Source organism: Symphodus melops, assembly GCF_947650265.1.
Source record: "Symphodus melops genome assembly, chromosome: 18".
Classification (NCBI taxonomy): Eukaryota; Metazoa; Chordata; class Actinopteri; order Labriformes; family Labridae; genus Symphodus; species Symphodus melops.
This window is the reverse complement of record NC_136708.1, coordinates 19,907,905-19,924,884: the sequence shown is the minus strand read 5'-3', so window position 1 is coordinate 19,924,884 and position 16,980 is coordinate 19,907,905. Positions and strand designations below refer to the sequence as shown.

Here is a 16,980-nt window from a genome sequence, read left to right as displayed (position 1 = left end):
CCTGAATTTCTTCTTTTTTTGTAGCATCTACCAACAAGCATTTATATTTTTTGCCAACACATCTCGACTTATTCTACGGAAGCCCAAAGTGAACATTCAGTACATCCATACATTTTATTAATTCACCTCTCTCATGATAAGTTGTATCTGGTTGTTTTCTCGAGGATTCGACTCGTTTATCTTGAGATAAAGAAGCATGTTTTCTCATGATGACGGGGTGATTTTTTTTTTCTGATCATGGTGAAGCTCAGTAATGGCCGCCCTCCCTCCACGAACCAGATTGATGCTAATCATGGAGTGGATTTCTGGAGACAAGAAGAGGGAAACGTATTTTATGTGTATTAGATTGTTTTTTTTTGTACGTTATGTTGTTTCTTTTATAGGCAGGGAAAAGCAGGCCAAAAGCTGCTTCCGGTTATGATCAACATCAGAACGGAATTAATTAAGACCTCATGTTTTCATGATCATGTGACTAAGATGTTTTCTGATGTAAGAGTTGACAAGAAGGTAAGTAACTGTTACTATAGGCGCTGTTTTTTCTCCAGACCACCACAAGATGGCGCACTGAGACTTGATTGCATCTAATGTGCCCTGAAGTTCTTGATAAGTGACTAACGGTGGAAGAAATCCCTGTAAATGAGAAAAACAGCCCTGTATCATTATGTTCAACCACTACATCAAACAACTTAACTATAATAATGAAGGGAACTGAACCTTAAGGTAACATGCGTTCTGTTTTAAGGGCTTTCATTGATGAGTTTCACAGAAGTTGCGCAGTGCAGATAATTGGAAATATGCAATTTAAGTTTGGAATATGTTTATTCTAATTTATATAAAAGCTTTAAGTTGCTTGACGATAGAAACTCACGTTTTTATTATTGTCTTCACCACCTTGCAGGGATCACCCTCCTTGGTCTCAGCTTCACCTCCCTCCTGCTCCATCAGTCAAGCGCCAACCGTGAAAAGTTTTCAGCCACCCCAAACCGCGACTCCTGTCACCTCCCGCCCTCTTTTCTTCTTCGCCCCCCCCCCCCCCCCCACCCCCTCCACACTCTACCCATCCATACAAACTCCTGCATCGTCTCTCAAAGTAACTCACTCCTCTCGGTACCTTAAACCCGTCTCCTCTCCACCCAGCGCGTCACATTAACCCACACAGCTGCAGACTCAGAGCCTCCACCTGCAGCACCAACATGCTCTGGAAATCCCGGACCAAGACTGAAGTATTACAGGTAAAAAAACAAAACACCACCAGGTTTTTTTTTTTTATATATTTATTTTATTAGTGCGTTTGTTTCTTTCAGCAGCCTTATACGAGTGCATAATTTTTGTTGTTCCTTTTTTTTTTTTTAAGAGAAACTGAATCCAGGAAATTAGTTTATAAAACACGTGAACGATTCTTTAACATGTTTGGAGAAACTCCCTAACTGAAGTTAAAAATCATACAACTATCAGGATATCCGTGCGTAAACGGCTGCGTAAAGTAGATCTTAATTATTATTATTTTAGATATTCTCATTTAAAGTTGATTTATGAACATTTATTTTGATGTAAACGTTGTAAATGAACGACATTGTAGAGTCCCAGATTGTGCGTAAAGCCCTGGAAATATTCTGTGCCATTTCCCAAAACGAACAATAAATGTCAAAGTGCGCTAAGTGTTATGAGTGAACTGTGTGAAATGGAATGAATATATCTCTTTAAGAGAAGTGGACCCTGTCGACCCCTCCCCTCCTCGTTCTGCCGGGCGTGCGCAAAACCTATAAGTAGTGCGCTCATGGAGAGGCAGGAGGACTCCGTGTGTGTTGTGCGCGCGTGTGTGTGTGTATCTGGCAGCAGCTTTTCATCTGTGCGTAAAGAGCTCCGTCAAACAGAGATAAAGGGGAAAGTAAATGAGACGCTTGAGTTTCATGGACCGGTAAAACAGTCTGGATTACATCTCGGAGCATTTGGTGACATCTGTCAGTGTTTGGAAAGCCAGCGCGTCCTGTTGAGTTTTATATTTTGTGGGGATCCAGAGAGTCCAGATGTTAATCCACACCTATTCGGCAATGGTGAGTTTGAAATAGACTTAATTTGTTTTTGGGTTTTTTTTATTGCTAATGTTTGTTAATTGAATTAACATAATAACTTTTATTAAGGGGTGTGTTTTGCAGTGTCAAATGACTACGATGAGGAAATTGTGCTATGAATTTTAATCTTTTAAAACGGCTCATTTCTGGGCAACAACTACACATGATTTAATACATGTATTGCATTTTAAATGCATACAAATGTGTTGACTAAGATTGTCAGCTTGCAAAGTTAAATCGTCCTCTTCGCTTTTTTTGTCTTTCAATTGCAAACATCTCTGATGAAAAGTTGGCTGTTCTCCGCTCTGTACTAGAATCCTAAGTGTCAAAGTGTCCGCACACTTCGGAATGAGCCGCTCTGACACCGAGTTTAGAGCTGCTGCTGCAGCGATGCTCTTTGTCTGTGCAGTGTCACAGTGCGTGAGACCAGATGACAGTGAAGTGTCCACTCAGTGCACACACTGTGACATGCCGAAACAGAAGATGGAAGAGAGCTTCTGCTTTTTAAAGCTTTAGATATAAACTTTTTTAGAGAGAAATTAAAGAATTTTAAAAACGACAGGCAGAGAGAAGTGAATGGATGACAGACACACTGTGTGTGCTTTTGGGCTCTTTGACTGGCACATAATGGACATTGTTCAACCACAACATTATTGATCCGGCTGACCCAGCTTTTGCAAAAATCCAATTTAAACAGGAAGTGTGTGAGCACAAATGTAGGCTAGTAGACTACATCGCTTCCCTTGTCCACGATGGGTTAAAGTCCAAAAGTCCAAATCACATTTTCTTCCACTTGTCAATCTCAATGAGCATTTTTCCTCTTGCTTAATTTTCAGTTGCAGCTTTGTTGACACCTGTCCAGATTATTTACAGATGTACCCCCCCCCCCTTCCTGCAGCGGCAGAGTGTGGTTGTTGTGTTGGGTTATACCTGTCCCTTCCCTTTGTGCAGCTTCTTGGTGGCTGTGACCTTTCTGACACTGTTCAGCAGCGGTGCCAAGGGCGTCTTCTGCCAGTGCGCATCACTTCAAGCCAAGCTGCTATTTCCAACCCTCTCAAAATGGAATTACGTTGTTTTATGTCTGTTTTTTGTTACACTTAACATTGTATAAGTGTGCGTTTTTCCGTGACGTTTGTCCGTATATAAAACGACTGGCAATTTTACGCACGATTTTTAGAATGTATTCATTTCCTGGAGGTGGGAAGTTTTGTTATCGGACTTTTGATTTAATAATGGTGTTTTGTAACCTTTTGGAAAAATATACGATATGAGAAAAACTTTTCAATCTTCTGCAGGACCGCGCAGACGGACTAAGCGGCTCATCGCCGAGTGGGCGCCTCTCCCAGCTCTCGTCCCTGAACCAGGCCGCCTACTCCTCGGCGCCCCCGCTCTGCCACACTCCGGCCTCAGACTTCCAGCCTCCGTACTTCCCTCCCCCTTACCCCCAGTCCTCCCTGCCATACTCCCAGAGCCAGGACTCAGCCTATTCCCACCTGTCAGACCCCTACCCCTCCATTAACTCCATCCATCAGCATCAGCAGGCGGCATGGCACTCGCAGAGGTCGCGCTCCGATGAGGGGGGGCTCCTGTCACAGTCGCACCGAGCTCTGAGCCTCGACCCCCGGCGGGAGTATGCAGCTGTCCCTCGGCTGCTGCACGGTCTCGGGGAGGGTGCAGCCGCGCTCGGGGACGGTCCCCTCGGCATGCACTTGGGACATCACGGCCTGGAGGATCTTCAGGTGACTACATATGTTTCTTTATTCCGGGTTTTCGTCCTTTGGTTTTTGAGATACGCACTGAAAGACCCATGCGTAAAAGTCACCGGCACTAGAACTGTGCGTAAAAACTTGAGAAAAAAAACAACAATCTATTCTGGGCCTTCTTTATTTTACTCCTTATCTCATTCTTTTATAATAACCAGAAACTATGACTAAAACAAGAGTCTGTAAAAAAAAAAAAGTGTGTGTAAAATACGAGAAGGCCTGAAGGCAATTTAGAAATAAGTGTCCTTCTCTTCAATGATCAAATATCCCACTTCAAGTCAAATTTAAATACACTTAACTAAACAATTAAATCACAACAATTTGCATTTATACAGGTATAATTTTTGCGTTTCCTTTTTTAATTATTTTAGTAGAAAAAGAAATCTTCCTTATCTTGCCTTTGTTATTGCAATTTCTCAGAAATGTTCACACACACTTTGGGCGTCTTTAATAAGAAATAAAACTTGTGCGTGTAATTCTCCAGACTTTAAAGAAACAGTTTGTCATAAATCAACCTTCTTCTACTGCATTGAGACGTCTGATCAGAAATATGAATTCAAGTAAAATATCATGAAATATCACGATACAAGTCGTTCATAGGCCTAAATAAAATAAATAATATATATTTAAGGACAATTCTCCGTTTGACTTGTTTGAAAAAGGCCGATTGAAAAGGTTATTATTTCATAATTACATTGTTGTTGTTTTTTAGTTTTCAAACTTTGGGTGTGTTTGGAGGAAATTGAACACTGGGTGTGATGGGTGGAAATCCCATTGTAAACGTAAATGTAAACGATTTTATGAGCTGATATCTTTTTAAGATATTTGCGGATTTAACATAATGAAAACGGTGCCATTTGTCCGTGTTGTTGTTCTCCTGATAGTCCTGCTGTGTTGGAGACAAAGTGTTTGTTCCACTTCAGCTTTCTTTCTTTTTTTTCATATTGTGTGAGAAGAATAGTTGGTGAGCTTTATTGAGCAGTCAGCTCTCTGCAGCAGGTGCAGCTGCAGACGCTGTTTGTTGCCTCCTGCAGTACGAAGAAGAAGGAGGAAAAAAAACACAGCGAGACCAATTGATGTTTACGGTCATTAATAGAAAAGAAACGTTTGAGAGGCGCGCGAGGCGAGGAGTCAGCGCGAGGCGTGTTGCTGCTAAACGCTCCCACATGACGAAGACCTTTATTTGATTAATGGATTATATCCTCCGCGTTTGAAGCCTCGATTAAACTCCGCACAAAGACACATCCGAGGATCACCATGGAAGATTTTTTATCCGCAGAGAATGAAAACATCAAATACAGTGGAGAGGCTTTAATTCATTATTATTTGAATCGGAGCTGCTTTCATTTATTTTTTTTTAAATCCAATTTTCATTTTCACCAATCAGTTTTTTCAGAAATTTGCCTGCAGTAAAAGAAATGCCTTCAGTTTTTGTCTTCTAAGCAATGGGGGGAAATATTTCTCTGCAATAAATAAACAACTATTTAGTCTTTTTAAACAGTTTGAAATGTGACTTTATTTACTTAATTTATTTAATTTTAAATAAAAAGAGATTTTTTTTTATCTAACTGCTCATATCACATTTCTTGCACCAAACAATCCAAGAATAGAGTAAGAACATGAATAAGTACATTTATTTAATTCTATTTATTTTAACCCAAAAATAAAATTAAAAACATCATGTATAGTGTGTGCAAAAATTTAAAATTAACCAAGTAAGAATTTTAAATCCATCTCAGCTCCCTTCAGTTATAATCTGTCTGCATTTCACACAAAGGAATTGAAATGATCGCAACACTTTTTGTTAGATTTGTGTATAAATGTGACTTAAAAGATAATCATCTGTAATAATTGTATTGTCTGATTTCCCTTTTTTTTTTAGAAAGAAAATTGATAACAGCAACATGTTTTATTGTGTATTTTCCACATAGAGTGTTTTTTATGCTCTGTGAAGAAAAAGCAAATGCTGGACCTTCCATCTTGCTTTGGCCTAAGAGCGAGTGTGTGTGTGTGTGTGTGTGTGTGTGTGTGTGTGCATGAAGTGTGTATTTAAGTGTGTGTGTGTGAGGCCAGTGGATAAATGATAGTGACTGTCTGTCTGTCTGACACAGGGAATGGAGGAAGGATCAGCCTTGGGCATCCTCGACCACTCTGTCATTAAAAAAGGTAAGAGGTGGGAGAGCTCTGTGTGTGTGTGTGTGTGTGTGTGTGTGTGTGTGTGTGTGTGTGTGTGTGTGTGTGTGTGTGTGTGTGTGTGTGTGTGTGTGTGTGTGTGTGTGTGTGTGTGTGTGTGTGTGTGTGACACGGAGAAAGTGTGTGTGTGTGTGTGTGTGTGTGTGTGTGTGTGAGAGAGAGAGAGAGAGAGAGAGAGAGAGAGAGAGAGAGAGAGAGAGAGAGGGTAAAGATTGAGTGTGTATGTGTGCATTTGTGTCCAAGTGTGCACCTATATAATTGTGCTATACATGCTGAAGGGGGTTTTGTGTTTAGGGGCCCTCCAACACCAGTCTCTCTCTCTCTCTCTCACACACACACACACACACACACATACACACACACACTATAAATAATTCTGTTTTGCTATTTCATTTGAAGTCAAGAAGTCCTCTAATACTCAGCTGCAGACTTCACCCCAAAGGCACACATTCTTAATGAACTGTTCATGGTCATATGAGAGTGTGTGCGTGAGAGAGAGAGAGAGAAGAGATGAGAGAGAGAGAGAGAGAGAGAGAGAGAGAGAGAGAGAGAGAGAGAGAGAGAGAGAGAGAGAGAGAGAGAGAGAGAGAGAGAGAGAGAGAGAGAGAGAGAGAGAGAGAGAGAGAGAGAGAGAGAGAGAGAGAGAGGGTTGGGGGGATTAGAGGGAAGAAGAGGCAAGAAGAAGTGGGGCAGAGAAGAAAAGGGAGGGGAAAGTGATAAAAGAGGAGTTGTTGGGGAAATTTTGCAGAGTACGATCACTCTAATATTACAGAATCAAAGTCTGCGGGAGACACAGGGGCACGATCAGGAAATTCAAGTTGAATTTGTTGCTGCTGGAGTGAGATACTGAAGAACCCCTCGCTCAGACAAAAAAAAAAAAGCCCTGATAGGCGTCCTGTTTTGGGTGGTAATACAGCTTTAAATGAAAGTCAAGGTTTGCTCAGATTCGTACTGGGTCCTCCGAATGACCAAAGAATTGATCATAACTCTGCTGACAGAGAAACTCCTCAGCACAGTGGATGCTTTGTGTTTTTTAGAGGAGTTCATTTTAAATGGCCGTGAATAATTATTCCTCACAAGAGTTTACTGAAAATGATCAAAAAATGAATGTGCTGTACTTCTGCTGTCAGAACAGCACTTAAACATCGAGGAGGCTTTGAGTTCAAATGTCCTTTTAGATCATCATCTTTTAATTCTTCTCAACAAAAAGTAGAAGAAGAAGGAGAAGATTTGGATTTTTGTCTTTTCTGTTTAATCGTCTGGTTTGACATTTTAGATTTATATTCACATTCAAATATATTTTAGGCTCCTCGTCACAGGTTTTTAATGATCCAAACCCCTGACTAGTCAAAACCTATTACGACAAGGTTTCCTGGCCATTTAGAAACTGTATTTGAGAGAAATTGATTGTGCACATTCAGAATATTTAAGCCTCCATTTGCCTCTGTTAAGTTTTCTCAAACACAAGGACGGCATTCTATAAATCAGAGGCCTAAAGAGACGACAAGGCTCCTACTGTAAATCCCTGGCTCAGTTCAGTGACGCCGCTGCAGACCAGCACCAGCAGTCATTTGATGAAGTGACAGTGATTCCACTTGTTTGCCGAACGCTCAGAATTGATCCATTACCGCAGCGAGGCTCTCCCCGGCGAGCGCTTACAACAGATAGCAGAGCAAACCTAAAGGCCTCATGAATACCAAAATCCAACAGGGAGAGCAGAACGAGACACAGAGAGAGAGAGAAGTGGGGGGGGGGGGGGGGGGGGACCGGGGGGGAGACGAGGACGGGTGGCAGATAAAGAGAGGGAGAAACGAGAGAGTCGAGGAAGAAGATAAGAAAAGGAGAGAGGGAGGGGCAGAGAGACGACAAAGGAGGGAGAGAAACTCTCTCTCTCTCTCTCTCTCTCTCTCTCTCTCTCTCTCTCTCTCTCTCTCTCTCTCGCTCCCTCGCTCTCTCTCTGTGGCCTCGCCGGCTGCCTGATCACGCCGCGTTGTGAATGAGAGGATTTAGAGAGATTGTTGCAGTTCAGGGGATCTGCAGGAGCAGCAGGCTGTCTTATAAAGGATCACCCATAGAGAGAGGTGAGAGCCAGGGCCTCAGTGTACAGTTATACAGATTATCCATTAAAATAATAAAAGAAAGGGAAATAAATGGCAGAACCATCAGGACAGAAGAGATCAGAGAGAGAGAGAGAAGAGAAAATGTTGTAAAATAAACCCATTATGCTTCATCATGTAAACATGCCTCTATACATTAACTTAAATCCAGGCATGCTTACATGATGGTTCACTCACTCTAATCTCTGATTCTCCCTCAAATCCATCAGACAATCATCTGTTTAAGGTCCCTCTCCTACATTTAATCAAACACATATATATACTTATGTAGTTTCTCTGATTTATATATTTTATTTTGGTATCCAGTTCATGTCCCAACACCAAAAATACAACAGAAATCCAAGGCAGCTGTTTCTCACAGCTGAAATACAATAGATGTGTATCGAAGAAAAACGTTGTTTAGGAAAGTTTAATAGGTGGGAGACGTCACTAGTTTTCTTCATAGATCCTTTTGTGAAGCATTTCTGCAGAATCCTATTTTCAGAAAGCCACAAACAGAATTCAGCTCACATCCAAAGTGTTGGACTGGAGGTCAACATTTCCTGCACGTGTGTCTGAAAGCCTACTACCTCTTTTTGGAAAAGTAGGAAAAAAAGTTTGAAACATCTGCGTGGGAATTAAAAACACCGTCGAGGTGACGTCACACCTGAACATCAGCTTGTTCACATAAAGCGATGAGGTGCGTGTTTGCAGGAACAGACGCTCCTCACAAGTCTTTAAGTCGACGACGACTTTCTGCCCACACAAGTGCAGATTGACTTTATCAGATTTTAGACTCCAAAGTGAATTTCATTTACACTGAAAACCACCTCGAAATATGACCTAAGATAGAGAAGGAAAAGCCAAGTAGACACTCAATGATTTTATACTTTGAAAATACAAATAGTCAATTAGATTAAATCCGTTAAATGAATTAAATGAACTGCTTTGATAGTGAATTTTAGAAGTTTTCTTTGTGATTGCAGCTTCTGGAAATATTTCTTTACCTTCATTTATTTACTGCTCAACTGTAAAACTTTTGCTTTAATTGAGGCACAGCTTAAAATGTATTCAAAGTTTTCTGACCATTTAGAGACAAAACTGCTCCTCTCAAATTTAAACCCCTGAAGTGGCGTCAGGTGATTCTCTATGACCCCCCCCTCCTCCTCCTCCTCCTCTTCCTCCTCCAGAACCTTTTAGGAGTCTCAGAGTTCAGTGCAGAAAAGCGAGCGTGAATCGTGCTCCTCGAGGTGTGAACCAGAGCTATTTGAGAATGCGCAGTTAAAACGTAACCACCTGCAGTTTAAACAACAGAATCAACAAGCGGCGCTCCAGAATTAGAGCTGTCGACGCCAGGGAGAACATTACACTGAATAGATTAATCAGGAGGAGCACTGTCACACTCTCATTACCACAACAATACTGTCACAGCACAAGACATATGTTTAGATTGATGAGCTTTATTCCTCCCTGATCTCTTAGTTCCACTTTGCACCTCCATTTTTTTTCCTTTTGAGAAGTATTTAAAGTTTGTATACTAACTTTGTTTTCTCCTTTGGACTTCATTTTTCCAATTTTCACACCAGTTCCGTCGAAGCTCAACGGCTCGTCCCTGTCCGCCTTGTCCCTCTGTAAGGAAGGTCTCGGGATGGGAGCTGTGTCCAACCCGGCCGAGGTCTTCTGTTCGGTCCCCGGGCGCCTCTCGCTGCTAAGCTCCACCTCCAAGTACAAGGTGACGGTCGGGGAGGTGCAGCGTCGCCTCTCCCCGCCAGAGTGCCTCAACGCCTCTCTGCTGGGTGGAGTCCTCCGGAGGTGAGAGGAGTGTGTCTGTGGTTATAGAGCTGTTTTCAACAAAAAAAACATTTTTAAATCTTTTATTTAAAACCTTATTGACTGTATATAAAGACGGACTAGACGTCTGAACCGCTTCAGTCATTTGGAGCCTGCAGGACATGCACTGAAGGGATCTCTGATGCCCGTTCTACTAACCAAAGCACACACTTTCACTCACGGATAAAAACGTCAAAGATCCCTCGAGTTGGTACAGTCCAGTTTCTCCTTTCAGTTTGAAGCGGACGCTCACGGCGATGGAAAATTCAACAACTCTTTTTGTTAGTCGTCGTTATGTTTCCTCCTCTTACCTCTAACGTCGTATACCCTTTTTTTGTTGTTGCATCAAGTAACTACTGAAATGTAAACCTCTAAACAATTTAACAGTTAAAAAAAAAAAATCTCCGTGATACGAACCAACACTGATGTCTGACACTTTGATTGTTTGACATGTCCCGTCTGTTGTAGAAGGTGGAGCTCGTAACGGTCAGTAGGAGGAGCTGTAAATGTTTTGGCTTCACTTTCATGGTGCGGTGGTGCCGTCGATCTTTTTACACAGTTAGTGGACGAACCTCATCGAGCCTCGTGTTCGTGTGAACTGATACAGCTTTGTTGCTCGACTTGAAAAAAGATCACAAGCGTGAAAGGTTGCAGATAAATTAGTGAAATAACTTGGAAAAAAAAAAGTTTGTGGTTTCATTTTAGAACACCGTTAAACAAGTAAACAATGACTCGCCTTTCATCCGAACATTATGCGAGACACATGATGAATATTTCTTTTTAAAAACAATACATGACAAGTAACTAGCAAATGTTTACAATCATTTACACATCAGACAGAAAATCTACAGCCTCCATATCTTGATAATGATCTGATCTAACGAATCCGAAAGTCGTCTTGAAGATTCAGGGGGGGAAAGATCTCACCAAAGGCTGTGAATTGATGAACACAGAGACTAAGAATGAAAAGATTTAGAAGCTAACACTCCAACCGTTTGTACGCAATGTCAACTAACATCCACTTTTGTTCAACACTGATGTAATGCCCCCGTTCAAAACACCAGTGGCAGCCATCTTGGTTTGTTTACGAAGGAGACACCCGAGCAGCGCTTTAACCTGCACCTTGTTAGATGTGATCTGTTTGTGCAAATAACACGAGCTCACAGATTTTTATTTTAAAAGCAGCCGTGGATGACACCGGATATTTATTCTTTCTTTTTGTGAAAGAGCAGAAAAAAAAACACAGAGCCAGGGTTTGACAGTCAGACAAACAACAAGTGCAGGGGAGAGACAGCCGCTACGAAGAAAAGATCTTGAGCTTCATTTTGTGTTAAAAGTATAAAATGTAGCTCGAGTGAAATGGGAAGCTGAACCATGTGAATTTAAAGACTGCCGTTATCACGCTTTTGGTCACATGACAGAGGTGGCTCTTAGTGTACACATCCTTTGCTTTGACCTGTGTCCTCCATTCTCCAGAAGCTTCCAGAATAACGTGCTCCAACTTCACTATGAGGCCTCATGCCGAGGACCCAAAATGGGTCATGGGACTCAATCACAAGAGGAGCAATGTGTTTTAATGAAGCACAGCCCCGGGGCGAGAGAACAACTTTATGATGCGGGTAGAGGGCTAAAATCCTTTAAAGGACATCATTAAAAGATCTAAAGCGTGGTAAATATTATAAAGCGTCCTCAGCAGAGACAAACAGCTACTCCACTGATAATAATACACGGCTGTCCGTCATTATGAGGGACTCTGCTTGAGTTTTCCCACTTCCACTCTAAATCCCCACACTGATAAAATGAGTCTTTGCAAAAGCTGGAATTGATTGTATCTTGGTAAACGAGGACTCATCATATGTTACAGTTAAAAAAAAACCTCTGCTTTTGTATCGATTACCCATCATTACCCCTTGAATTTCCCTCGGGATCAATAAAGTATCTATCTATCTATCTATCTATCAAAGAACGGTGCAAAAAGCTGATCAAATGAGCCCCGCCCAACACGAATACAACAGCAACATGATCAGCTGAAACATCAAAACTTATCCACGTCATTTATTTTTTATTACAATGTGTTTTTCCTTTTTTTTCTAATTATTGGATGTTTTTCTACTTTTTAGGGAAGCCCTCATCCTTACATTTTATTTATCTCTGGTTGGTTTCTCTACATCACAACTTCTTTATTTTGTATCCCAAGAGCTGCAAAAGCTCAAAAGAAAACAGAAAGAGTCTTAAGTCACCTCATCAGTGTGGGCCGTGGCAGCATGACGTGAGGTTGTCTGGCCCATCGTAGCAATGTTTACAAGACAACAAGCTGGAATTACTCGCTGTCACAGGATGTTGAGTAAATGAACTGTATGGTTTATGTCCTCTTTGGGCTTCCGTAATCATAACTGCTTTGCTGTTACTTAAGTATTTTGATTTGGTTTATTGGAAGGTGAATTAAAGAAAAAGGTCTTTGTTTTTCCGTACAGCTGACGATGAGATGAATAACTTCAAAATGTGTTTTTAGTGCTAATTATTTAAATTTTCTTAAACTTTAGGTATAAAAAAAGGAAGAGATTAAAACAGGCAAAAAAAGTCGAGCAAGAGCTGCAAAAAACACCAAAAGATGCAAGATCCTATCAGTGTTGACAGGGAGCATACTGAAGGAAGATTTCAGCTTCACATTCACTTACATAGAAGCACACACACACACACACACACACACACACACACACACACACAGAAGCAGCATCTCCTAAAAACTGCTCTCTGTCTCTGTGTCCCCCCTCAGGGCGAAGTCAAAGAATGGTGGCCGCTGTCTGAGAGAGCGTCTGGAGAAGATTGGCCTCAACCTGCCCGCCGGGCGCCGCAAGGCCGCCAACGTCACTCTGCTAACATCTCTTGTGGAGGGTAGGGGAAGAACACACACACACACATACACACACACACACACACACACACACACAAACAGTGACCTGCATGCATGCTGACAGAAACAGACACATATTCACATAGAAATATCTCTGCATGAGCACACATGAATAAACAGTCAGAGCACGGGTGGCTGCTTTCGTGCGGGGCCACACACAAGGGAAGGGAAGCGTTTGTAAAGTCAGTGTGCGCCCGCCACACAAAGCCAAAGAGCAATGAACTGTTTGAGTGGTGAAAGTGAGAAAAACGGCTGCAGAGTTTGTCTTTTGACCCGGCTTGACCCGAACACTCACAGATAATCGATTGTGTCTTTTTAAAACAGTTTCTACGACTGTTTATTTTATTTGCATCTAAAATGAGACCTAACTGATGCAGCACACGGTTCACGACTCTTCTTAACAGTTGTCTCGTTTGTCTCCTCCTCTCCTCCTGCAGGTGAAGCCGTCCATCTGGCGCGGGACTTTGGTTACGTGTGTGAGACAGAGTTTCCAGCCAGAGCCACAGCTGAGTATCTGTGCAGGCAGAGCGAGCCGGACCAGCTCCCAACACGCCGCAGCATGCTGCTCGCCACAAAGTGAGTGCTTCCCCCGGCACGTTTGGATACCACGACACGCTGTTTGTCTTTTAAAGGAGGACATCAAAGTCAGTTTGCTATTCGTGGGGACACCTCGAAAACACCTCTCAAAATAATGAAAACACATATAATATTTAAATATTTTTTTAAATCACTCCTTATTCATCATAAATACTTAAGTTAAGATGTTTTGAACAGGGAACAAAAATCTCTTTAAAAGCTTACTATTATAAAACTCTAAATTTCATCCTTGTGGTTCTGACTTTGAACAGCTTTAAAATATCGTCTCAGGCAATTTGTCAAATCTGAGAAAAATCAAAATGACATCCCTCATTTCAAAGTCGGCTCAAAGGCTACAAGTTGTTTCAGGAAGCTCGTGAAGGGCATGTAGTCTGAAAGAGGGACGGCCTAACAGGATTCTAGTTGCATTCTGGGAAGTGTAGGATCCAGTTTACTTGGAGCTTGACGCATACTAAGGGATCAATAAATCAGTCAGGATGTTTTGTCTTCTGGTGTTTCACTTTGGGCCTTTTTTTCCTCCTGTAAATCAAACTGATTCAAACCGAGTGTCGACTGATGACGTTTTAGAGCTCAACAGAAACAGGAAGTGCTTGATGCCAGGTTCAATGAAAATGTCTCAGGCTTTGATTATAATCAGTTCATCTGTTTTAGAAAGGATTTGATTCAGTTTAGGATTAACTTGTAATAATTCAACTAACCAAAGATGCTTCACATCTTGGTCCCCATAGGATTGTGATTAAAATGATGCAGGATTTAAATGTATTTTGTTAAAGGCCGGTCTTGATGTAATATGTTAGAATACAAAACACTCTTGTCAGGCTTTATTTATTATACCAGGTAGGTTGGTCCCATTTTTTAAAGAGGAAGTTGTTTCACTACAGAGACAACATTTTTAAAGAGATGCACATGTTGTGTTCTTGAAGCCAAAACCCTCGAAGAAGAAAAAAAAGAAACATCTTGTTATCTGAGACACTTTCAGACCCAGTCAACCTCAGTGGCCTTTTCTCTGCTGGTTTGGAGACTTTCTTTTGGCACCTGTTTGAAGTTTTTAGTTGAATTAGATACAGAGCGTGAGGCGGTTGACAAAAAGGTTAAAGGTCAAGAGCAGTCAACAATAAGTAGAGACCGTCTTGTGTCTTGTATCGGTACGATGTCACGCTAATGTCTCCTCTCGTTCTGTCTCCTCTCAGGGAGATCTGTAAGGAGTTTGTGGACCTCATGTCCCAGGACCGCTCTCCGCTGGGCGGCAGTCGACCCACCCCCTGCCTGGAGCCCGGCGTCCAGGGCAGCCTCACCCACTTCAGCCTGCTCACCCACGGCTTCGGCACCCCCGCCATCTGCGCCGCGCTGTCCGCCTTCCAGAGCTACCTGATGGAGGCGATCAAAATGCTAGACAAGGGCGAAGGCGGCGGGAAGAGCCACCACGAGAAGGAGATGAAGCACCGCAAATAGGCGGAGGACGGACTGCTGTGTTAATGTAACGAGAGGCAGAAAAAGAAAGAAAAGAGGGGAAAAGACTGACTGTTACCCCCCTCGGTGTCTTTTCTTTTTGCCCTCAGGATAAAAACTGTTACCTCCCAGAACCCCCAGCGGCCCCCTGCGGTCGAAGAGGCGGGGTTTACGATGATATCTGTACTGTAATGTGTTTCCACCTCACTCGAACATGACGCATGGACCTCTCTTCTCAGTAGCTGGTTTGTGTCATGATGGCGTCTACTAAACATCTATTCAGGATGAGTTCCTACATATGGCTGTATAGTTTTATTTACCCCCTCTTCTACCTTTATTTAAAGTTTTTGGTAAACATGTCACCTTTATCAGTGTTTTAGAAAACCCCTGCCTCCATCAGTCGCGCTCCCGTTCACACATTCTTCGGACTGAGCTCATCTGGAAATTGTCGGAAGCCATATCTGAGACAACAAACCTGCTCTTTGCTCCTTTGGAACTTTTTGGGAGACTTTTAACTCCAACTGATGGGACGAGCGACGCTTCCATATGTAGTTCTTTTTAAGCGGTGGTCATGGGAAATGGAGTTCTCTGGGAGTGAGAAAAAGGAGGAGTCAAAGGCAGCTACGGGAGATTTTTTTTCTTTTGTTTTGAAGTGCTGCGTGTTGGTAACTTAAGAAAATAACAGATCATTTTGTACTTTCTGTGTATGTTTATTATTAATGTTATTACTGTTGTTATTATTATTATTGTATAACGACATAAATGTAATATATTATTAAACAATTAAGAACAATCAGTTTAGTTTCATGAGTGTGTTTTTACGTTGCGATGTCAAAACTCAGATGTAAAGACGATGAAAATATGGCGGCCCCCTCAGGTGCTTTTTAAATACAGCTACCAAATGTAACTTCCTTTAAGTTCAAAGATAAGAGTCGGCTCTTTTTGTAAACGCTTTACCTTTATATTAACACTGACATGACAGGAGCTTTGTGAGGGTGCAACTAAAGGTTGACTATTAATACAGCAAAAATCAGATGTATCCTCATTTAAACCCGATGTAAATGTATTATGGAGTAAAAACAGAGTGAAGTCAAACTCCCTCTGTGTTTGTTGTTCTCAGCTCTGTGTTCACGTGGACGGGACGACGTGTCCTTCAGCTTGTTTATGTTTCGCCTCAAAGGCTAAAACTAATTCCATTCAGGTTAATCCCTCCCTTTCTGACAGTCAGTCCTGCTCCGTGTGGGCGACACGGCCACGCCCACTCGGGGAAGCTGCAGTGACAGTGTCGTCACAAGTGTTAAACTGAAGGACAATCAGTAGACTTCCTTATTGGAAGGAAAGATTTTCTATGGCCTAAAAAGACAAACATGCATGACTATCATAACTTCAACTTGATTGCAGAATCCTGTTTTAGCACTCGTGTTATAGTAGCCTAAGTAATGTTGGGGGGGAGGTCTGGGATTTAAAAATGGAGCAGGGTGTGAATTAGTGACCTTACTCAGGACAGATTGCTTGCGAGCGTCCCAGGGGCCATCCAAAAAAAAAAAAAAAAAAAGTAAGGCCCCTGTATGGATGCCGGGCTCCAGCGTGGGCATCGCAGCTGCAGCCCTGAACTGAGCACTGAACCTGGGACTTCAGAGACACAAACCACACACACACACACACACACCTCTCACCGCATCTGTTCTGCATCTCTCCCACAGACCAGCCCTCACCTCTGCAGCGCTCTCCTTCACTTTGTTTAACCAGGAGATGCTCAACACAATCACAGCTTTCCAGGGACTGCACACATACACGTGTCACACGCTCTCCAACATCACTCATCTCTAAACCTGCCGTATGTCCCTCTCTCTCCTCCTATCTCATTACCCTCCTGTGTCAACCCCCCCCCCCCCCCCCAACCTAACTCCCCTCCTCTCCCCCCGCCCACCCGACTCTCTCTATCTGACACTCAGCGGGGCCGCTCTCCATCTCTCCCCGTGCCTGCAGGCAAACATATGCTGCTCTTCCCGTCAGATTCCGGTGTGTTTGAGAGAGGAGGGATTGTTTAATGTTTATTAATCACC

At 42.3% G+C, this 16,980-nt stretch overlaps 1 protein-coding gene across 1 annotated transcript; it reads left to right on the top strand.

Annotated features, from left to right (window-relative positions):
- Positions 1-1,683: 1,683 nt before the first annotated feature.
- On the top strand, positions 1,684-15,699 carry tfap2e (transcription factor AP-2 epsilon). The gene is made up of 7 exons (XM_079367961.1): positions 1,684-2,054; positions 3,368-3,811; positions 5,947-6,001; positions 9,711-9,936; positions 12,731-12,849; positions 13,306-13,444; positions 14,656-15,699. Exons 1-7 carry the CDS (start codon positions 2,028-2,030, stop codon positions 14,915-14,917), a joined length of 1,272 nt encoding a protein of 423 aa, XP_079224087.1. The 5' UTR covers positions 1,684-2,027; the 3' UTR covers positions 14,918-15,699.
- Positions 15,700-16,980: the final 1,281 nt, after the last annotated feature.